Source organism: Babylonia areolata, chromosome 9 (assembly GCF_041734735.1).
Source record: "Babylonia areolata isolate BAREFJ2019XMU chromosome 9, ASM4173473v1, whole genome shotgun sequence".
Classification (NCBI taxonomy): domain Eukaryota; kingdom Metazoa; phylum Mollusca; class Gastropoda; order Neogastropoda; family Buccinidae; genus Babylonia; species Babylonia areolata.
This window is the reverse complement of record NC_134884.1, coordinates 14,244,615-14,268,169: the sequence shown is the minus strand read 5'-3', so window position 1 is coordinate 14,268,169 and position 23,555 is coordinate 14,244,615. Positions and strand designations below refer to the sequence as shown.

The following is a 23,555-nucleotide window of genomic DNA, read 5'->3' as shown; positions in this document are numbered from 1 at the left end:
TCCCTCGTGGCCGAGAGTCAGACTGTAACTTGGGCAAGGCATTCTCTCCACTGTAATCAGATCTCAGAAAGCCGGGACTGCAGTCGCCTCCGCTGCTGTACCGATGGTCATGATCCGGCGCCGATTCGGAATATCATACACTATAGACATAATATATATATATATATATATATATATATATATATATATATCAGTGTCATACACACATGTAGAAACTATGCAAAAACGAAATATTTCCCAATAATAGGAGCTAGTCTGGTTCCCTGGAGAAAGAATTCCTGCACACAGTTGACTTCACTTCCAAGGCTTGCGGCGAGGGGTTACCTAACTTGCTCTCTGGCTTTCCAGCGGAGGTGTTCGATCCATCATAATACATAGCGTCAACACACTAATGCGGTAAAAAAAACAAAAACAAAAAAAAACAAAAAAAAAACGTAGTGAACAATTAAGCGTCCACCATAAATGTGTTACATAGTGTGGCACTAATAAAGGAGAAAATCAGGGAGGAAGAAGTATAAGGAGGGAAGGAGAGACGGGGAGGGGGGGGGGGCGGGCAATGGGTGGCCGGAAGGGGGAGGGGGAGAGGAGACAGAGGGGAGATAAGAGGGAGAAAGACTGAGGAGGGGACAAGCATATACAGCCAAATACGGACAGAAACAGAAACATTCAGGGACAGACAGATAGACATCAACACAGATCCGAGAGAGGCCGGTATTTTTCAGTGGGGTGTGTGAATAGAATAGAATAGAATACTTCTTATTGTCATAAAACCTTAAAGTTTTTAGGCACAATGAAACATATACATGAGCATATTAAGAAGAGAAACATTCGTGAACAAATTTCGCCAGCATTGGCTGTAATTCTGTTAGAAGGATCAATTCACTAGGCTTTGCATTTGGACGACATAATATCGATTAGGAATCTGTGTCTGTAAGTATTGTACTTTACACAATTGTCTAAAAGGTGAATCTCATCTTCTAAACTGTTACAAGTATCACACAGTCTTTGTTCTTTCGGTGTATCTTTATATCTTCCCTGTTCGATTTGTAAGTCATGGGCGCTGATTCGTAACATGGTCAGTGCCTTCCTGTGTTGTGCATTTGCTGTATTCTTTAAATACGGTTCAATTTTATAATTTGTCACAGCGTTCTTGTAAAATTCTAATTCAGATGAACTGTTATGTTTCTGTTTCCAAAATTTTACATATTCATTTTCAAGCTTCTTGGATATAGCATAATTTAATCTTTTAACTCTGAAAGTGAACTGATTTTTCCAAACATGATCTAATCCAGTGCTAGTTATTTCTCATTTATGAAAAGTAGCCACTGAACATTTTTACTATTTGTTTGACGATACATACATTTATATGTTGTGTACACAAGTGAATTTTGAGGAAGCTCTAATATGTGTACCCAATAGCCAATAACTTGACATGTTATTTTTAGGCTAATAGGGAGTCTTCCTAATTCTCCTAAAACGGGGAGAATCATTGCTCTTATATGTACACCAAGTAATTGTTTACAAAACTTGACATGAAGTCTTTCGTGTGGAAATTTGTTGAAAAGACAATTACTGAACAATTCGAATAAATTAAACGATACATCTCCTGCAACATCATATGGAATAATAAATTCTCTGCTGAAATGATCAGTCTTGTGATTTTGCGTATATTTTAGCGTTCGTATACATATTTTTTATGGTATTAAAACATTTACCTTTTATTCCTATTCGGTGTAGCTTCAGCATCATTGCATCATGCCAATCACTGTCGAAAATCTACAAAACCATATAGTCGACTGTTTTTTCTTCTTATTATCTCATCTACCAGCTCTTTTAAAACAAAGATTTGATCAGTGGTTCTGTAGTTTTTTGTTTGTTTGGGTTTGTTTTTTTGTTGTTGGTTTTTTCGAAATCCGGCTTGTTCTTTGATCAAAACGTCGTTAGTGTCCAGATATTCATTCATTCTTGTATTCAGGATCGTGCAGAATACTTTACCTAATGTACTGATCAGTGTAATCCACCGATAGATATTTGGGTCCATTGGGTTGCCGCTTTTCTATAAAGGGATACTGATACCAGTTCTCCAGTTGTCTGGATACACACCTGTTGTATATATTATATTATATAGTTTTTGCATAACATGTAACAGAACCGGAAGACTGCTTTTGATCATCTCATTTGTTATTGCGTCCCTTCCTGGAGATTTTTTTTTTTTTTTTTTTTTATTTTTTTTTTAGGCATGCCTTTCGTATTTCTTCTTCAGTAATTTCTTTATTGAAACTTAATGTATCAACCATCATCTAACATTTCAGTGTTTTCAAGTTCATCTTGAACTTTTGTTTTTTGCTCGTCCTTTATTTCCACGTCTTTTCCAATTAAAATTTCTAAATGATAAATCCATTTTGAAACATTTAATTGATGTTTACATTCGTTCTGTTCTCCCAGTGTCTGTAAAGTTTTAATTGTTTTCCATGCTGACTTTGGATCTTTATTGAGCGCCTCGTTTAATTCTTTCACTGAGAGATTTTTATATGAACGTTTCTTTTGTTTTACCAGTCTGTTGTATATCTTGCGTTTAGCAAAATATTTTTGACGCAGAGACTGATATTGTGTGTGTGTGTGTGTGTGTGTGTGTGTGAGATAAGGAGTGTGAGAAAGAGAGAGAGGGACAGACAGACAGAGACGGACACGGACAGGAAAAAGGGATTGTGCATTATGTATGGGACAGTTGTGCGGGTGAGTAATTGAAATGTAGGCTATGTGCATGCGCGCGCGCGTGTTGTGTGTGCCAGCATGTGTGTGTGTGTGTGTGTGTGTGTGTGTGTGTGTGTGTGTGTGTGACGTGTTCATGCGCGCGTGCGTTGCGTGTGCCAGTGTGTGTGTGTGTGTGTGTGTGTGTGTGTGTGTGTGTGTGCGCGCGCGCGCGCGCGCGCGTGCTACAAGAAGCACGGATCAGTTCGCCCAAAATCGATGATTGAAAACCAGTCGAGGGACTTGAGTACTGAGATGTGGTGAGAGAGCAAGTTAGGCATTTTCTCTTCTGCATTCTCACTGGGTTGATATCATTCATGTTCAGTTACAGAAAATCTACCTGTCCGTTTAATATGTAGTTATATAATATGTTAATATTGTTAAAAAAAAATTAAAAAGAAGAAGAAAAAAAAAGAAATTAAGAAATAAAATAAAATAAAATAAAACAAAAAATTGTTATACCTGCAGTTAAATAGAATTAATATGAAAGAATCTCTCTCGTCTCTCTCTCTCTCTCTCTCTCTCTCTCTCTCCCTCTCTCTCTCTCTCTCTCTCCCTCCCTCCCTCTCTCTCTCTCTCATTCATACTCTGTCACACACATGCGCGCGCGCGCGCACACACACACACACACACACACACACACACACACACATTACAATATCAAAGGAAATAGACCAGGTACGAGTGCACTGCCAGCGGGTATCGGGTGGCAGGGACGTATTCTGTGTCCTGGTTGTTGGTGTCTGTGTTTGCCTTTGTCGTTGGGTGGGGAGGGTGGGGTGAGGGGGGGAAGGGGGGGGGGACCCGAGCGTCTTTTTTTTTCTTTCTTTTTTTAAATACAAATAAGCAGATTTTTAAAAAAAATTCACTTTCAAGGTTTTGTTAAATGCATCATTTTATTTTGCTAAACCGTGCATGAATGCATGTATACAACCCCGATGTTGGACGTAATATTGGTATCAGGCCTATTTGAAACATGATATACGCTTTATTCTATTTGGGTGTTGAATTTTAACGGGTATCTAAATTTGTATATGCATATATCATTGCTGGGTTCTAAGAGAGCTATCTGTTTGGGGCCTTGTAAGGGATCCAGCAGCACTGAACATTATTTCTAAGTAGGTCGAGACTGTGTTCCCTTACTCGGTCTGTTTGAGAAACGTGCTGAACCTCAAATGAACGTTTTCCTTGCGCCCATGGCCCGCTGTTTGTATAGCCATTAAGAGCTGCGTCAAACTCGTCCCACACCACCATGCAGTCTCACGGTCTCTCCCCCTCCTCCTCCCTCAAACCCTCACCCCCTCCACACACACACACGTAGTTGATTCAACTCACTGGTCTTCTCCGCTGCTCACCCACACACTGAGTAATTTTAAGTATTGGTGCGGAGTCGGAGGGCGGCTTTGATCTGGTACCTGATAAAAGCCGTGTTACACAAATTGACCCCGGCATACGGGTCACAAAGTTACTGGGAGGTCGGGGGCGGTGTTAGGTAACACCGAGGTAGGTATAATCTCCAGTCTGCAGTGGACTGATCTTTTTTAAGCCAGCCCAACTGGCTCAGTGTTGTGGGACAGCGTTGTATATGGGCTTGGAGATTGTGCTTTGCACAGAGTCGATACTGACGTTAACTGCATGAGAAGGAAAACTACAGAGGGAAGAAAACTACTGACAAATGCCCTGAGGTCAGAAATCTCTTGTTGGACGGACTGGTGAAAGGTTAACACTGGGAGACCAATTATGGTCCACCCTCAGCAAAGTACGCCAGTCCTAGGTGAGCCCTTTTGTGCTCAGGAAACTCTTGGACCTTCCAAGAAATCGAATCTGCCTGGAAACTGAGGTTGCTTTCAGTGTGTCCAGCCACGAGGGTGAATCCCCGTGTGTGGTATCAACATAGGAGAGCCTTAGCTAGCTCAGAGGGGGAGGTTTGAAGACCATGTCATTCCGCCCCCAAACCACTTCTTGTTCACGTTTAAGATACTCAAGGTATTGTCTGTGAACAGCCGTAAATGACTTTGCCCAAAATTTAAGGCTGAATTGATGGAGGGACTCCTATGGCACCCACTCCAGACTCGATACGTCCATCTGAAGGAGTGGTTGATGATGTGGGAAGGAGATCAATCTTTTTCGTGGTGCAAGGAGTGTTGCGCAGTCTAGACACTTCTGTAGCCAGCACTGAAGAACCGCCGTGCCTGAGCCTTTCAGAATGGTGCTGACATCCCGCAAGAATGGCCTCTGCCAGTCATCAGGAGGTTTTGAGGGCACGCTGGAAAGGAGAGGATGATTCAGTTGGCCTTCAGTTTGTATCTCAGAGGATTAATGGAGGCCATTTGAAGAAAGTGCCGGCCGATTTTCATGGCTGGTTGGACAGAACCACTTTTCGCAGAATATATGAGGCAGTGAACCCTCTTCCCATAGGTATAGGCTCTAATGATAACATTTTGAGGTAGTTCAGGGTTTAATTAGTTCAGTATAGATCGTTGAGTTTATTCTGGTGTCTTCGGTTTTTTTTTTGTTTTTTTGTTTGTTTTTTTTTGTTTTGTTTCTTTTTTTTTTTCTTTTTTTTTTGTTGTTGTTGTTTTTTGTTCTGTTTACTACTGAAGGTTCCGGTTTTGTTTTGGTGTTCCCTTTTCACACACAAACACACATGCACTCGCACACGCATAGGGCCTACATACATAGCATGCATACACACAGACACAGACACAGACACACACACACACACACACACACACACACACGATGCACGCACATATATATACATTCACAAACTGTTTTTACCATGTTCTTCTGATTTCTTAGTCACTTCCAATCAAAGCATTAAACCGAATGAACACACACACACACACACACACACACACACACACACACACACACACACACACATGCGCGCAGTACTTTTTGTTTGTTTTGAAAAAAATACATTCTCTCTCTCTCTCTCTCTCTCTCTCTCTCTCTCTACACACACACACACACACACACACACACACACACATATATATATATATATATATATATATATATATACTAATCACGATCAATATATCATTACCAGGCTGCATTGTACGCGTTGCTAAGGCCAAAACAACGATCAAGTTCAGGCTAGCTCAAGCCATTAATTATTGACTTCTGACTATGCTAAGCATATCATTTTGCAGCCCTGTCCGCCTCTTGTCCTTTTGTCTGAGAGAGGTCTTGTCAGGGATCCAACAGCCCTGGACAACAGCTGGGAGTCAGTGGACTGTCTGCTCAACCCGAAACGAACGAGCTTTTTCCTAACCCCACCAAACCCCGCCGTTTCAGTGAACAGCCACTGAGGGCTGCGTCAAACTGGTCCCGTTGTGTTGTAGTTTCCCGGCTACACATGAAATAGTTAACTCTGGTCCTCTCCTGTGTTCACTCAGACACGGAGGATTTGATCTGAACCTGGGAAAACTGCCATGTTATACTGAGAAACTAACCCTGTTACACGGGTCATAAAGTTGTTGAGAGGTCGGGGGCGGCATTTAAACTATCAGGTAAGCAAGTCTACATGGACTAAACCAAACTGGCTCAGTCTCAACAGCACTGTAGTTAGACTGAACGTATGTATGATTTTATATCATGCAGTGTTTACGTTGCCCTGCTAAAAAGCCAACAGCGTGAAAATCGTAAACCTCTCTCTCTCTCTCTCTCTCTCTCTCTCTCTCTCTCTCACACACACACACACACACACACACACACACACACTGACAAACACACATGGTCGGGGCAGTGTACAAGCGCATGTGCGCACACACACTGGGCACACTGGTCACACACTCCCACTCCAAAGATACACACGACTCATACAGACGAGCCCTCCTCCACCACAAAAACACACTGATTCTTTTCCACTCACAAACATGCACGCGCGCGTACGCACACTGCTCACACTTGGCTATTAATAATAATAACAATAATAATAATAATGATAATAATAATAATGGATATTTATACAGCACACTATCCAGAAATCTGCTCTAGGTGCTTTACAAAAACGCTTTTGTTAACATAAAACATTACATCAGTGTTACATACACACACCAAAATGTGACTACACACACAGACACAGACACACACACAGACATACACACAGACACACACGCACGCACAATGCATACATACATTTTAACATACATGTGTATCGAACAGCTACCCTGACACATACGCACACATAGGCAGGCACAAACTTACATAAACACACGCACACACAATACACATTCATATACATGCATGTAGTTAGGTACACATACATATCTATACACACATAGTCAAGCACACCTAACGCAAAGGAAGTGGACCTGCCACAATTGAACTTATTGCTGAGGGAAAGGTGAGTTCTGAGACGAGATTTAAAAGATGCGAGGAAATCAGAATGACGGAGGTTATCAGGGAGCTTGTTCCACGTCTGGAGATTAAAAAGAAAACGATCTGTGTCCATAGGTCTTTCTTCTGACGTGAGGTATCCTGAGAAGTCGAGTATCAGAGGACGAACGGAGCTGGCGAGACGGGGTATAGATATGGAGGAGTTCAGAAAGATACTTGGGGCCAGATCCGTTGACTGCAGAAAAGGTCAGAATGGATAGCTTATGGTCTATTCGATCGGAAACAGGCAACCAGTGGAGAGACTGAAGGAGAGGAGATCGAGAAACATGGTCAAATTTAGAAGCTCTGCAAAGAGTCCGGCAGCGTTATTCTGAATTCGTTGGAGTCTGTCTAACAGATACTTGGGAAGGCCGGCCAAAGAGTTGCAGTAATCCAATCTTGAGAGAACCAGAGAGCATACAAGTGTCTTGGTTGCATCGGTTGAGAGATAGTGGCGGACAGAGCTGATTCTACACAGCCAGTTCCAAATAGGCGACTTTACAGATATTCGAAATGTGCTGTTGGAAGGAAAGAGACTGGTCTAGGATTACACCAAGACTGCGAACAGAAGGAGAAAGTGAAACAGGTGTGCTATTGATCAAACAGAGTCAGGAAAGGAAGGATGTTGACGAAACTTCTTTGGACAGGTTATCATAAATTCAGTCTTATCATCATTTAGTTGCAGCTTGCTGAGATTCATAGAGTCCTTTAGGCCAGCAATGCACTCCTGTGTTTGAGTCACCAGTGCATCAAATTCAGCTATGGAAGCCGACTGATAAAGTTGTGTGTCATCAGCAAAGCTCTCATGCGACATCGCATGATGACTGATGACATCCGACACAGGAGCCGCATACAGCACGAAAAGAACAGGACCTAGGACGGACCCCTGTGGGACACCATATTTTAAGGCAGATACTCTAGAGTATGTACCATTTACACACACTTTCTGTGTACGATCTGACAGGTAAGACGTGATCCATGCTAGTGCAGTGTCACGAATACCAAAAGAAGTTTTACGTCTGTTCAAGAGGATAGAGTGGTCGATAGTGTCAAAAGCTGCTGACAAATCTAAGAGAGCGAGAACAGATATCTTATCCTCATCAAATCACGAAAGCAAATCAATCACTATTTTAATTAAGAAGGGCCGTTTCGCAACTATGACCACGTCTATAAGCTGACTGGTGGGAATTAAGTAAACCATTTTGTTCCAGATGAGCTAAGAGCTGAGAATATGATCTTTTCTAGCAGTTTTGATAAAAATGACAGATTAGAGACAGGTCGATAATTTTTCAAACAATTATGATACAAAGATGGTTTCTTGATGAGTGGACGTACAACAGCAGATTGGAAGCTTTCAGGGAAACAACCAGACAGTAAGGAAGAATTGATAACATGAGTAATATGTGGCAGTAGAACATCAATACATTCAACCAAAAAAGAAGACGGGGCAGGATCAAGCTCTCAGGATTTCGGACAAGCCCTCAGACACACTTTCTTCACAAAATCGTCAGTAACCGTTTGGAAACAATGTAACACAGGACCACTGTTACACTGACGCACGTACGCATGCGTTTTCACACACACACACACACACACGCGTCACACACACACACACACACACACACACACACTCGTCACACACATCCACACCAAAGTCACTCACACACGCACACATACACACGCGCGCGCGCGCGCTCGTCACACATCCACACCAAAGTCACACACACACACACACACACACACACACACACACACGTGACACTCGTCACACACATCCACACCAAAGTCACACACACACACACACACTGACAGAGAGAGAGAGGGAGGGGGGGGGGGGGAATTCCCCTCCAATGCTGCACTACATTCATTTCCACACACACATACACAAACACACACACGCAACGCACGCACGCATATACACGCACACAGAGTGGAACGTTTCTTTCGGCTCCACAACACCAAATTCTCTCTTCCCCCCCCCCCCCCCCCCCCCCCCAGCCACACACACAGTTCAACCGCAAATTCACCAAAAAGCGCACAGTCACACACACACACACAGAGAAACCACACGGGTCTTTTGAGCTCTGCTCAACCAAGCCCAACGACCTCACGGGGACTGGGAAAATCCCTTGGGCCAACCCTGCACACCTGAGTGGTGGTATGGCTAGCCAGCTATGCGAGGACCCACGCATCGCGCTCAATTGGACTGGGTCCCCGTCGTGTTGAAGTGAAGTGCGACGGTCGCATTGTTGGCGTCAGATTCTCTCTCGGGCGTACGTGCGTTCTCGGTCGTGTTTCTTTTCATGGGGTGGATGACACAGCAAAAAGTAAAGGGAAGGGTTTGGTCGTTGAAGGCGCGCGAGGAAAGCTATTAAAACTTGTGTGTGTGTGTGTGTGTGTGTGCGTGCGTGCGTGTGTGTGTGATCGATTTGGTATGTATGTGTCCGATTTGGTATGTGTGTGTGTGTGTGTGTGTGTGTGCACGCCTGTGTGCACTGGCACGCATGTCTGCGTGCTGGTATATAAACCGGGCAAAGAGAGAGAGAGAACAAACTTTTTATGCAAGCATTGACAGTATAAGCTGAAGCGAAGTCTTTTGAAGTGGTCATTTATTATTTTTCAAAAGATTATATGAAAATTTTAAAAAAACGAAGAAACCGTAAAAAAAGAAAACGAAAAAGAAAAAAAGACAGGCACATTTTTTGCACAGGTATCATGTATGTTGTGGCAAAGTACTTGTGATAGAAAGCTACTACCATCCTTTAAACTAATCCATATAATTCTTGTCAGCATTTTTGTCCTGTTTGTTTGGTGTGTTTTTTTAAGATTAAAAAAAAAGAAAAAAAGTTTGATGCATTCGTATCAACTATCCAACTTCAGCCACCCTGGCAGAATCCGGGTCAGATGGACTTCTAATCCAGTGTTCACCAGTAGTCAGGGTTCGAGGCCCTGTTTCGGCATGGTGTTATGTACCAGGGAAAGGCATTATATGTCATGTCCCTGGGAGAGGCATTATGTTATGTCATGTCCTTGGGAAAGGCATTATGTTATCCCCCAGGGAAAGGCATTACATTATGTGCATGGGAAAAGCATTATGTTATGTCAATGGTAAAGGCATTATGTTATGTCATGTCCCTGGGAAAGGCATTGTTATGTCCATGTGAAAGGCATTGTTATGTCATGTCCCTGCGAAAGGCATTATGTTATGTCCCTGTGAAAGGCATTATGTTATATCCTTGAGAAAGGCATTACTGGTCATGTCCCTGGGAAAGGCATCATGTTATGTCCATGGGAAAGGTGTTATGTTATGTCCCTGGGAAAGGCATTATATTATGTCTGTGGGAAAGGCATTATATGTCATGTCCCTGGGAAAGTCATGTTATATCCATTGGAAAGGTGTTATGTCCATGGGAAAGGCATTATGTTACGTGAAAGGCATTATGTTATGTCTCTGGGAAAGGCATTGTTATGTGAAAGGCATTATGTTATGTCTGGGAAAGGCATCATGTTATGTCAATGGTAAAGACATGTTATGTCCCTGGGAAAAGCATTGTTATGTTCCTGGGAAAGGCATTTTAATCTTCTCCCATGTGTGAATGGGTACCCAGCTTTCGGTGGAGAATGTTTAAAACAGCGGAAGGAGAGGATTTATTTGTGTCCCACCTTCCTATGCCGAGCCCCAGACAAGTGGACAATATGAATTGACATGAATATGAGAGGACCTGAAATCTCAATCTTTTAGCATATTTCATGGGGTAGGGGAGTGGGGGGGGGGGGGGGGGGGGGGGGGGGGGGGGGGGGGGGGGGAATACAGAAAAATTGAAAACAAGCATTTTTTTCTGTTTCACCCCACTCAGGATACCTTCAATTTCGATGTCTGAAGTTGCAACAACTTATAGTTTGTGTTTCTTGCATGTTAGATGTCTTTGCAACAGTGGATATGTGTTGACTGGTGATTGATTTAATGTCTTAATTATTTTATCAGATTGATTTTGGAAGGGGAAATGTGTGTGTGTGTGTGTTTGGATCTTCTTTTCGATCAGCATTGAACTCTGTTCCAACTGCAAAGTTGTTTCATTTGCACACGCACAGACATCTTGACACACTAAATATGAGAGTGCAGACATGGCTAACTTAATGCATGTAGGGCAATGTACAGACATGGTCACACACAAAAATACTGGAGGTGGGGATTTCCTCATTTTATGGGTCTCTTTGTATAACATTTAGTTCAAGTGTCCCATTCACCGCTCCTCAACACAGTTAACATTGAGACAAGCATTGTTGACTTGGGTGTTTTAACGGCAGTACAATACTGCATTATCAGCACTGACTGATTTTACAATCACTCTCTTTAATTGAATACTTTTAACATCTATCATTTCCAAAGCAATTCTCCTGCTCCCTAGGAAAGTGATTGTAGTTTCTTTTCCTTTTCTTTTTTTTTGGGGGGGGGAGGGGGAGAGGGGTGGGGGGTTGGGGGGGGGGGGGTGATCGTGGCATGAAGGTTTATTATTTGTTCATTTTCATCTTACATTACCCTCGGACATTCAGTGATGTGTCCTGTGGTTTGGCTGTCAAAAGAAAAAGCAGCAAACCAATGGTTTGTACTTCGTGAAATGTGAGAATGGCACTGAAGATTGGCTGTTTGGTTGAACAAGCAGGCAAAGTAGGACATTAAAAAACAAAGAAGATAAGGAAAAAACACATCAAGCAGATTCTGATACACTACTACTTCTCACCAGCTGTCTGTAGTTCTATTAATGAGTCTTCTTCGGCGCAAAAGTGGAATGCTAGAAAGGAAAATAGTGTGTGTGTGTGTGTAAAAAACCTCTGTGTGTGTGTGTGTGTGTGTATATATATATATAGATATATGGGGTTTTTTGGGGTTTTTTTTTTCAAGGCCTGACTAAGCGCGATGGGTTACGCTGCTGGTCAGGCATCTGTTTGGCAGATGTGGTATAGCGTATATGGATTTGTCCGAACGCAGTGACGCCTCCTTGAGCTACTGAAACTGAAACTATATATATATATATATATATATATATATATACACACACACATATATATATATATATATATAACCCTTCATCCTTTTTCAACTGTATCTTTGTATAGTCATCTTTTAATTACAGAAAAGTTTACCTCACTTGTTTCTCTCCACTGTCTTGTTCTCTGTCAACTCTATCTATATAGATAAATAGATAGATATCAATTATTCAAATTGAAAAAAAGGTTCAAATTGAAGGGGTTTTTTTTTGTTTGTTTTTTTCATCTTTCCCTTTTTTTCTTTTTTTTGATAAAAGAGGATTCAGTTTCTGGCTTCTTTTATGATTTTTCTATTTCTTTATAGACTGCAAATAATTGAAAAAAAAAAGAAGAAGAAAGGTTAAAAGTTTTAATGTTAATCTTTTCGCCTTTATTCCTTGATCTCAGTAAGCTGAAAAGATAATAATATATATACGAATGTAATAATTACAATGAGTTTGTAAGGAAAAAAGATTTCTTTCCCTGTGCAGTTGCAGACAAGCCTCACACAGACCACAGACAAGGCAAGGGAGGCAATCACAAAACTGTAGGATTCTTAAAACGAAATAAGCAGTCACTACAGACAATAAATTTGGTTAGTGCTGTTAACAGTTAATGATTTATTGGGACTGTAGCCCATTTGGTGACCGATACACAAAAGCATTTAGCTGAGGAAGCCCACAGGCTGTTATCACTAGTTCACTGAATAAAGGTATTCCTTATTAAAAGTTTGTAATGAAAATTTGGAGGACATCCAACTTTTAATTCACAGAAGGGGGCTCACTGCTTGCATAGCATTTTCTTTCTTCTTTCTTGTTTGTTTTAGTTACATGTACACTTTTAATCCCTTGTAAAGGTAAAGCTTCTCGAAGATGTCTGCTTCACTGCTGTGGTCTCTTTTATCTTTGCAAAAGCTAGCCATACATGCTATCTTCATTGCCATGTAATCTCTTGTTTTTTTGTTTTATTTTTATTTTTTAAAGAAGAGTTTACTGAATATCTAATTCAAGTTGAAATGTTTTCAAGGCAAGCTCAAGATACACCTGCATATAAAAATATCAACATATATATTTACATATATATATATATATATATTTGGAATTATAAACTGGTTTTCTATATGTTTTTTATGTTTTTTTTCCATTTCCGCTAGTGCCTGAACCCACTTTGCATGCATACACACGCAGAAGATCAAATACGTGCGCTAAAGATCCTGTAATCTGTCTCAGTGTTTCGGGGGTTATTGAAACAAGAACATAACCTGCATGCACACCCCCGAAAACGGAGTATGGCTGCCTACATGGCAGGGTAAAGAAACAAAATGGTCATACAATTAAAATATTACATGTCTGTCTTAGTCAAGTTAGTGCGTATGTATGCATGACTGAAACCTGATTGAAAGACACAAAAAGTGCATGATAAACGCCCTAGGGCAGCTGTCAGTCGCCTCTACCCATGTAGGCAGCCTGTTGTGCAAATGACCCTGTATTTGTAAAGTGCTTAGAGCTTCGTCTCCAACTGAGGATAGGCGCTACATAAGTATCCTTATCATTTTGTTTGTTTTTTTGTGTGTTTTGATTATCTTTTTTTTTTTTTGCATGTGTTCAGCAAGGTGTCTTCTGTGATCTTTTGAAACCCATGTAGACTTTTATTTCAATGAATACACACACACACCAACACTGAGCAAGAGAGACAGAGGTCCAAAGTGAAAGAAAGCAAGACAGACAGACAGACAGAGCAAGACATACAATGATAAAAATAAATTCAAAGGAAGACAGACAGACAGAGACAGAGAGTGAAACATACAATGATAAAAAATAAACTCAAAGGCTAAAATCTTCCAAATACACAAAACTATAATCAAAAAGGCAATACTTAAAAAAAATGAAAAGAAGATGACTTTCAATAAAAACAACACTCATAATATATATCATACACATACCTCTTACACATAGTCAAGCATTTACGCACATTCACACATGCAACCCCCCCCCCCCCCCCCCGCCCCCCAACTCCCAAAAGACTCATACACATGGATTGCCACCCATGTTGGAACAACAACACACCTCTCTCACTAGTACTAGCCCTAATCATCCAAACCCACTATCCCCACCCCCCACCCCTCCCCCCAAAAAAAGCCTGGTCAAGGCTGAGGGTTCAAATCTTTCCACTGGTGCTTGCCCAGCCGCATGTGCCTCATCTTCAGCTTCAGCCAGGATGGCACAGTGCCGGGGAGGGGGTGGAGGTTGGGGAACTGGGGCTCAGGGGACGGGGGGCTCAGAGGGTCCACCCGTTTCAAGCGCACCTTCAGCACCTCCTCCTGGATGTCTTTGACGTCACGGTAACGGTCCAGGTACCTGCACACAGGTAGGCGCCTGTCGTTACATTCCTGAAGATATGTATGTGTTCATCTCAAGTTATACGTGCATCTTGAAATAATATTAGAAATTTTGTGTGTGTGTGTGCTATGCTGATAAAAAATGGTCAAACAATATGTATACATTCTCTAAATATGCACAAATCTTGAAACAATACTTTCAATTATTTGGTTCTATCCTGAAAAAAAAGAAGAAAACAAGCAATATGGATACATCTCTGGAAATGCACACATCCTAAAATGATATCTAAAAAAAAAAAAAAAAAAAAAAATCTATCCTGACAAAGATATACAAAATGTATGTACATATCTCTGGATATGCAAACATCTTGAAATGACGCTACTTTTTTTCTATCCTGAAAAATAAAAACCTAAACCAAGTGATATTTACACATCTCTGGATATGCACACATCTGAAAATATTGCAAATTATTTTTTCAAATTTTCCTATCTCCCAAAAAAGAAGAAGAATACAATCTAACATGCAAACAGATGAACCAAGCAAACTCCATATAAGTCAGTGTATTTCAAATACAGAAGATGTATTTTATGTCTTGAGTTTAAGATGTGAAAAAAAGGATATGGGTGACTACCCTGCATGATCAATTTGGCTGGATTTATACAGTTAAAAAGCTACACTATTTATCTCTTTGACCCATTTCATTAACCCTCTGTGAGCCCCAATACGGAAATTTATACCCCCTTCAAGTGTGCTAAAAAAAAAAAAAAAAAAAAAAAAAAAAAAAAAAGCCTCAGGACAGAAATTTCCATCTATGTCATTGTAGGAATTTTCATACTGCAAAATCATTAAATTCACATGAATTTGTTATAATTGGATAATGTTCATTATCATTTCACAAAAGCATAGCTTTTATATATTTTCTTCCAGTAGTTTACAAGCTCGATTAAAAAAAATGTTATCATTATTGTTCTCTGCAACCAAAAATCCTTTTGCAAATAGTTGTCACTGAGCATAAAAAAGGCTTGGCAGTGAAAGGTTAAAAGTCATTTTTGCAGTTGTCACTTTCAGTAAGTGTCACGTGACAGAACCATATTTTTCCATTTTGCATATTAATTTAAAGTTGTCTCTGGAATACCCTGAATTACAGAATTTGGTTTTCTTAGCTTTTTGCATAGGAAATGTTTTGTAAATTAATCATGATCATTTTTTCACTTCTTGTGTTCATGGTGGCCACTCCCATGACCAGAAATTGGAGCAAACACACACATGCACATGCCCACACACACACATACACCCACATGTGCGCACATGCACACACACAAACACATTCTCAGATATTTCCATGAAATCAACACACTGGTCACGTACAGGTTAAAAGGCTGTTTATGCGGGTAGCGCTTCTGCTGAGGATGATAGTTGGGAACCTGGATGAACTCATACGACGGCTCTGGCATTCCTGCACAGCACAGCACAGCATACCACATATAGGAGGAAACCATTTAAGCCTTTCACTGATCCAAATGATATCATAATTACCATTTAACACTAATCTATTACATATGATTATGAACGCCACTTAACAAGATTTATCATGTAATATGAGTTTCTCCTGAAGGAATTATGCTTTACAAAGGCCATTCATCATCATCATTATCATAATTACACAAACCTGTAGACAGAAAGATGACAAAATTAAGGTGGTCAAGCAATACATCTACACCCTCACTAAGGTAGTGATATGCAGATGAACCCATGATGTCTCTAATCACTGGAAAAGCAATTTCAAATAAATCACACAGTAATAATAATAACCCAAAAAAAAGATGAAAAGTAAGATGTTCAACAAACATTCACCATTATTCTCATTATTACTACACAAAGCAAAAACACTTCCTTTTTTGATTACGTGGACCACTGTTAACATGATGCATGGGTAGGACTGACTGATTTTGTAATACTACAAACTTTGCTGGTGGGGTTCAGGACACAGATCTAAAAATAGGTGGCTAGGAACCACTGAACCGAAATGCACGTCTGAATACTGAAAAAAAAACAGTAAAAGAAAGGAGGGTTTTTTTTTAAGTACACGAAAATCGCCAAAGTACCCGTGCAGAAATCCATCTAATACAGAAACACTCCCACCCATGCATGGCGCAAATTATCATGCAACCACTGCGACACTGTCACTACTCACCTAACACATCATGAAAGACACTGCGCACAGACTCATCCCACTGGCTCTGGAAGAAGGAAACACAGGCAGGAGTGATGTCCTCCTGATGCTGGCGATAGAACTCCAATGTGCTGAAAGTCCGGTCTGCCAGAGAACGACTGCAAGAAAACAAACACTGTTCTGCATGTTCCTACAGACGGCAGCAAACATTTTCTGCTGCACTGCCAAGACAGAGAAATGGCAAGGGTTAAGGGGACTCTTCAGGCCCTGATGGGAAGTACAGTTAATTCTGAGAAAGGAGTGTCTCCTTCCAGAAACTGTTGAAAATTAGGATATCTGGAGCTCTCCCCCCCCCCCTTTTTTTTTTTAATTCTCTAAGTCTAAGCTCAATGCAAGTGCAGCTAATCTGCCCTAATTGTATTTTGGAAGCAGTACAAGAAGATGACAGAGGTTGCAAGATAAAAAAAAACTACTTGAAATAGGAAAAAAGAAAGAAAAAATAGTTTTAAAATGTATAAAAAGAAAAAAGAAAAAAAAGAGGGTGAACATAACAGCCATCAAGTATACTCATTTATTCTGAGTTTTGTTGAATCACTTGTTTGGTTGTTTGCCTGACTGCTATTTTTCTAGAAAATATCTTATCTTTTTTTTTCAATAATTTTTTTTTTTTTAAATCTGCCATACCAAATTCAGCATAATGAAAGGCTCTCTTATAAATTCATTTGTTAGCAAAGAGAACTACTTCAGTGAGCTGCATACTGTTCTGCACATCCCTTGCAGATTCTTGAGACCATGTGCAACTGAAACTAGTGAAAGGGACAATCAGTCCTTTGTACTGAATACATTCACTGAACAACAGCAGTACCATAGGTTTTCAACAACAACAAAAAAAAAGAAAGAAGAAAAAAGAACGGCAATGCAAATACTTGCACTAGGTCAGATGTGAATTCACATTATTCAGCAAACCAACGAGTGTGTTGTATAGACATGAAAAAGGTGACCTACAGGTTCTACTTCAACAAGGGAAAGAAGGCAACAAGGTAAAAATACAGCATTATGAAAGTGGACTGTGCAATGACAGTATAAACAAATGATTCAATGGAGCATTAGTGTCAGAGGGTCAATAAATGAAATAGATAAGGCGTTACAGTTACTGAAAGTGAAAGAAATGGTATTTATCAAAGTCTTACGTTTAATGGCTCCATGACTGCTGACTGAACATAAACTTACTGACTTACTGCCCATTATACCCTCTGGCATGTATAGCTGCAAGTCAGATTGGACAGAAAGGTAAAGAGGAATAACAATCACAGCAATCCAACACCACATAAAAACATGTAGGTACTTGCGTGCACACACAGACACACACATGCACACAATAGTATCTGTTCACCATGAAGAGAATTCTAGCTATAAATCCACACACAACTTTACCAGTCAGGGGAACGTTTTAAGCTGCTGAAATCAACACGTTTGTTCTGCTGATAGAGCACGAAGACATAGCGCAGATACCCCACTCCTTTGACTGGGAAGGGCTGGAGGTAGTTACACAATGTTTCTCCATTCTGAAGATCTGACCCTGGGATGTTAGCTCTGGACAGAAAACACAGAAAAGTGCAAGGTTTGGATTCTGTAAACAGTATGTGAACACAAACTATTGCACTATTCAAACACATACTGATATACATACTGTCAAAAATAACAGTAATACATGGACCATTACACGAATAACATTGATTTTTACAGACTACTTTTTCTCTCTGCTCAAAGAGCAACTAATGGACCTGACAGACGTTCATATGATTCACACACCTTCACCAACTAGGTGTCAAATCTTTGTTTTATTTTATTTTTTTATTATATTATAACATATTATTGTCTAGGAAATGAAACATTTGCTCAGCCTAAAAATTTTCAACATTTATCAACAGCTTAATTTTTTGTTTCCATGTTGTGAGAACAGTACTACACAACATGGTCTGACAGCTCACATGATTCAAAATGAGAACTCAACTCACATCATCCAGTGGAGACACTCCTTGTTGTTACGCTGTAGATCACCATCAGGGGAAGTCATCACCAATGTCCACAGACAGTCCTTGTCACTTGGGTAACTGACAAGGGGAGGCATAGCTGCCTGTCGACATCAAACACAGAGATGATCAATGTTGCTATGCAATCAGCTCCACCATCAATAATTCATTTCCACAATATGTACTGGAAAACTCTATTCATCATCTGTTTCAACGGTTCCAGAAATGAGTGCTGGACTCCTGAAATAAAAAGCAGACTTTGACAGTTCTACAGAAGGGTAAATGGAAAAAGGAATGCAGTGAACAATGAAATTCACCTCTCTAAATCTATTCATTTTTTTTTTCTCATTCATAATTCCAGCATGTCATCAACAAGTGCTACACCTTTTTTTCAAAATGTAAAACCAAATCAGTATGTACTACAAATAATATAATCTATTCTACAGCACACTTGATTGGTGGATGACATGGACACATTTTTAGGAGTATTATCTACATAATACTAAACAATTCTACATATTATGACAGTGTACAGCTCAGTTCCTGAGATCAATCATGACAGGTGCAACAGCCAAGTGGTTAAAGTGTTGGACTTTCAATCTGAGGGTCTCCGGTTTGAATCCCGGTGACGGCACCTAGTGGGTAAAGGGTGGAGATTTTTCCAATCTCCCAGGTCAACATGTGCAGATCTGCTAGTGCCTGAGCCCTCTTCGTGTGTATACGCAAGCAGAAGATCAAATGCGCACGTTAAAGATCCTGCAATGCATGTCAGCATTCGGTGGGTTATGGAAACAAGAACATACCCAGCATGCACACCCCCGAAAGCAAAGTATGGCTGCCTACATGGCGGGGTAAAAACAGTCATACATGTAAAAAGCTCACTTGTGTACATACAAGTGAATGTGGGAGTTGCAGCCCACAAACACAGAAGATGAAGGAGAGATCAATCAGATATTAAAACCATCAGATCAGCTTCTTTTTTCCACAATTCTAAACTGAACTTTAAAAGCCTGGTTGTGTCTCATCCCTGTGGTGTGCACTTCCAAAAGCCTGATCTGTTTTTAATATCTATTAGATTTTATGTAAATAATCATTTAATTATTATCTGAAGTCCATCTCCCCACCCTCATCCACCCATCACTTTAATTGTTTTTTTGGTCTACTTCTTGTTTTGCGAGTATATTGCTTTTACTGATTGTGTTTTGGTCTTTGGTAATATGCAGTGGTGTGCAAGGATGAGTAAATGAATAACACTATGACAATTTCCTAAGTATTGGAATACTGGTGCAACTTTTTTTTTCTTTTGTCTGTTTAACTTTTTTTTCAAACACAATCATAAAACAAGAGAGGCAAGGCCTTCAAGACTCACTTGTGATACACTTAAAAAAAAAAAAAAAAAATCTAATCGTTAAAATGTGTTTTGTATTTGTTATTATAAAGCTTTGGGTTAAAAGAAAAAGAAAAAAAAAAGTCCTAACGGCAGATTCGAACTCCTCGTGTTCTGGTGAGAAGAAATTGTCTTACCCATTACACTATCATGGCTCCTTAACTGACGTTCAAAAATATAATATTTAAACATGCTTTTTTAAAGGGCGATAAATCGATTGTGGTATTCACGGTAAGAACGCTGTTTAAATCATATTATTCTGGTGTATCTTGGGCATTAAAAAAATCTTTAAGGGCAATTAAAAATTCTTTTTAAGTCCGTGGTAAAGGAGACGTGGCTATCGCCGCAATCACACTGCAACATTTAGCCATTTTCTCTGGATCTAGATAGATGTACAAGTTTCAGTTAGTTACACCCGGTTGACACTGTCGATTCAATTTCTCTTTTATGTTCATTCTAGTTTTATAGTTTTAAAGTTGATATGAAAATTGAGAATTTTGTTTAACTAATAACATGTAGAGCCAAGTACAAGTACTTCTAAATGTCTTATGAAGTGAAAAAGACTTCATTTTCAGAAAAGTCAAGACTGGAAATTTTTACATTTCATCAATTCAAGGGTATTAACTCACATGGTTTATTATCTTTAACTGTGAATTCTGACTGATTCTGTGGATATTTTTATGGCAGTTTGGGGCATAATCCAGTAAGTGATGAGGCGTTCACAAATCTTTCTCTGAATAAATATTTAACGGAAATGTTTTGGTGCAGATAGTAAAGGGAAATTACTCTGTAATTAATGCTATGGGACTTAATTTGCTTTAAACTGATCTTTCTCATCTTAAACATTACATTTTGAAATTATACTCAATACATAAAAAACTTGTTTTGTTTTTGACTCACAAGTGTATCACAAATGAGTCTTGAAGGCCTTGCCTCTCTTGTTACTTCTGCACCAAAACGTTTGCAAAATAAATATAACTTCCATGCTTAGCAAAAGAAGTTCCTGTTTGAACAAAAAATGATAATAATGACTGCTCTTGCTGTTGTGTCAGAATATCAGATCAAAATGCCAAGTTTAGAGAATAAAAAAAATAGAAATATAACAGTAAATGCAGTTTGCATATAATTTGGCTTCTTTTTTTATTTTTTTGTGCCCATCCCAGAGGTGCAGTATTGTTTTAAACAAGATGACTGCAAAGAACTGAATTTTTCCTATTTTTATGCCAAATTTGGTGTCAACTGACAAAGTATTTGCAGAGAAAATGGCAATGTTAAAGTTTACCATGGACACACAGACACACACACATACACAAACGGACACCGGGTTAAAACATAGACTCACTTTGTTTACACAAGTGAGTCAAAAACTGTTTCTTTCTCCTCATCCTACAATAACAACTTTGAACTTTCTAAAGAGACAAGGGGCATCTTACCTCAGAAGGAGGGATATGGTTCCCATGATAGACAGGGGTGACAAACTCCTCGTCATACTCATAGCACACCGACAAGGGCGTGGTGTTGTAGAAGAAGGCGGTGCCAAACAGATCACCATACACACCGTAATGGTCAGTGATTTGCCGGACATGAAGGGGGCCCTGCTCTTCTTGCCACTTCTCTTTCACCTCTGCAAGGTCCAGTTTCACTAAAACACAAACAAAAATAAACTTGGCTGACATGTGTGAACAATCTGAAAACAAATGAACCTAAAAACAAATCTGCAAGGAAGACTGATGAACGAATAAAAAATAGAAACTTGCATTTTAATTCCCTAAACGTCAAACGATCATCGCAGTTTGAATACTCAAAGAAATCTCTGTATGTGTATAATTTAGAGTCAATTCAGTGACAGGAAAAACAAAATCAAAATGTGGACCACTAGTTGGCACATCTGTTGTACAAATGAAACTGATAATCGAAAACCGAAGCAATTACATTCTTAATCACAAAAAAGGTAACAATAAACATTGACTGATTGAGAAAAATGTGCATTTGTACATCATGTATGATATGAAAGGAATGAAAAAATCAAAGCAAATACATAAAAAAAAATATATAAAAAAGTATGGGGAGAGGGACAGGAGGAGCATAGTGATTAAATTTAGTTATCAGATTCCACCCTTGTAAATCTCTCCTTTACTTAAAGATAATGAACACAAATATTATTCATAATGTTCTGTATTTCTGGCACATGTAGAACTTACACTGTTTGTGTCTTGCTGCAGACTCTACTGTCTCTCTGGCCTTCAGCCACAGTCGATGCCTATTTTCATATTCCCCAGTCCTTTCTGGATCTCTCAGAGGAAAACCAATGTTGACAACATGATCCAGTTCTGGGTCTTTGGCACTGAATTCTGAAAATGCACATGTACAGAAACAAAAAAGGAGATGACAACTGCTATACCAGTATTCATTGTCCAATTTGTCAGCAATATGTTGGGTTCTGTTACAAATTTCATTACCAAATGATAAGTAAACATAAATTCAAGAAATCCATTGCAAAGCATTATGAGGTGTCCCATGACATTATAGATCTATATGAATAAAATAATCATAAAATGATTAAATTCATCTTAAATCACATATCAAAAGCATAAAGTAGCTTTTCCTGATTAAAAGCAGTCTGTGCAGCAAGTACCTTCCTTTGTAAGCTTGTTTGTTTCATCTGTTTGTTTTGTTTGTTGATATCTTCACTTTCAGCAGATATGTACAACTTTGCGAGGTGATAATAAAATAAATGTATCATATGTGTGCCACACTGAGCACACATGTACAAGTGTGGGTATATGAGTGCACACGCATGCATGTGTGAATGTGTGTGTGTGTGGATGTGTGTGTGTGTGTGTCTGTGTGGACACATCCATTCCAGTTTCTGCCAGTTATGAGTACTGGATCTCAAAATGTTCCGATAGTTTAACTTACCTACGGAAGAAGTCAGAACATTTGTTGAAGTTGAACTGCTGCTGTTGTAGTTCCGAGTTCTATTGGATTCACAGACACAGACAGAGAGAGAGAGAGAGAGAGAGAGAGAGAGAGAGACGGAGGGAGAGGAATAGACAAAAATTCGGGCAGACAGACAGACAGAGACAGAGATAAACAATCTGTGGATCACTGGACCTGACTTGCGTTATATACAAAATCAAAGTAATCTGTTAAAGTGTTATTGAAATGCTCGATTTGATTCGATTGACCGACCATCATGCGATCTTGAAAGTGCACATTTCCATACCATCAAGGCGTTGCTGAAATGTTTTCGCATCTTCATGTCTTTTCCCTCGACGAACACCTTTGTATCTGGTTCTGTTTGGTTGCACAGCGAGAACACCACGGCACTGGAGGAACGTTTGCCTCACCGCAAGGTTTGCTGCCGTAGCGGTCAACCTGCCGGCCATTTTGACTGAAGATCTGTAACTATACGTGTAGAACATGTGATGGTCGCCGCCAATAATTATGCACACACA

At 39.7% G+C, this 23,555-nt stretch overlaps 1 protein-coding gene across 1 annotated transcript; it reads right to left on the bottom strand.

Annotated features, from left to right (window-relative positions):
* Nucleotides 1-14,003: 14,003 nt before the first annotated feature.
* Nucleotides 14,004-23,516, bottom strand: LOC143285731 (large ribosomal subunit protein mL38-like). The gene is made up of 8 exons (XM_076593139.1): nt 23,324-23,516; nt 22,299-22,448; nt 21,531-21,739; nt 18,696-18,814; nt 18,112-18,270; nt 16,699-16,835; nt 15,873-15,960; nt 14,004-14,522 (listed from the first exon to the last, which is right to left on the bottom strand). The coding sequence occupies exons 1-8, from the start codon at nt 23,484-23,486 to the stop codon at nt 14,309-14,311; spliced, it is 1,239 nt and encodes a 412-aa protein (XP_076449254.1). The 5' UTR covers nt 23,487-23,516; the 3' UTR covers nt 14,004-14,308.
* Nucleotides 23,517-23,555: the final 39 nt, after the last annotated feature.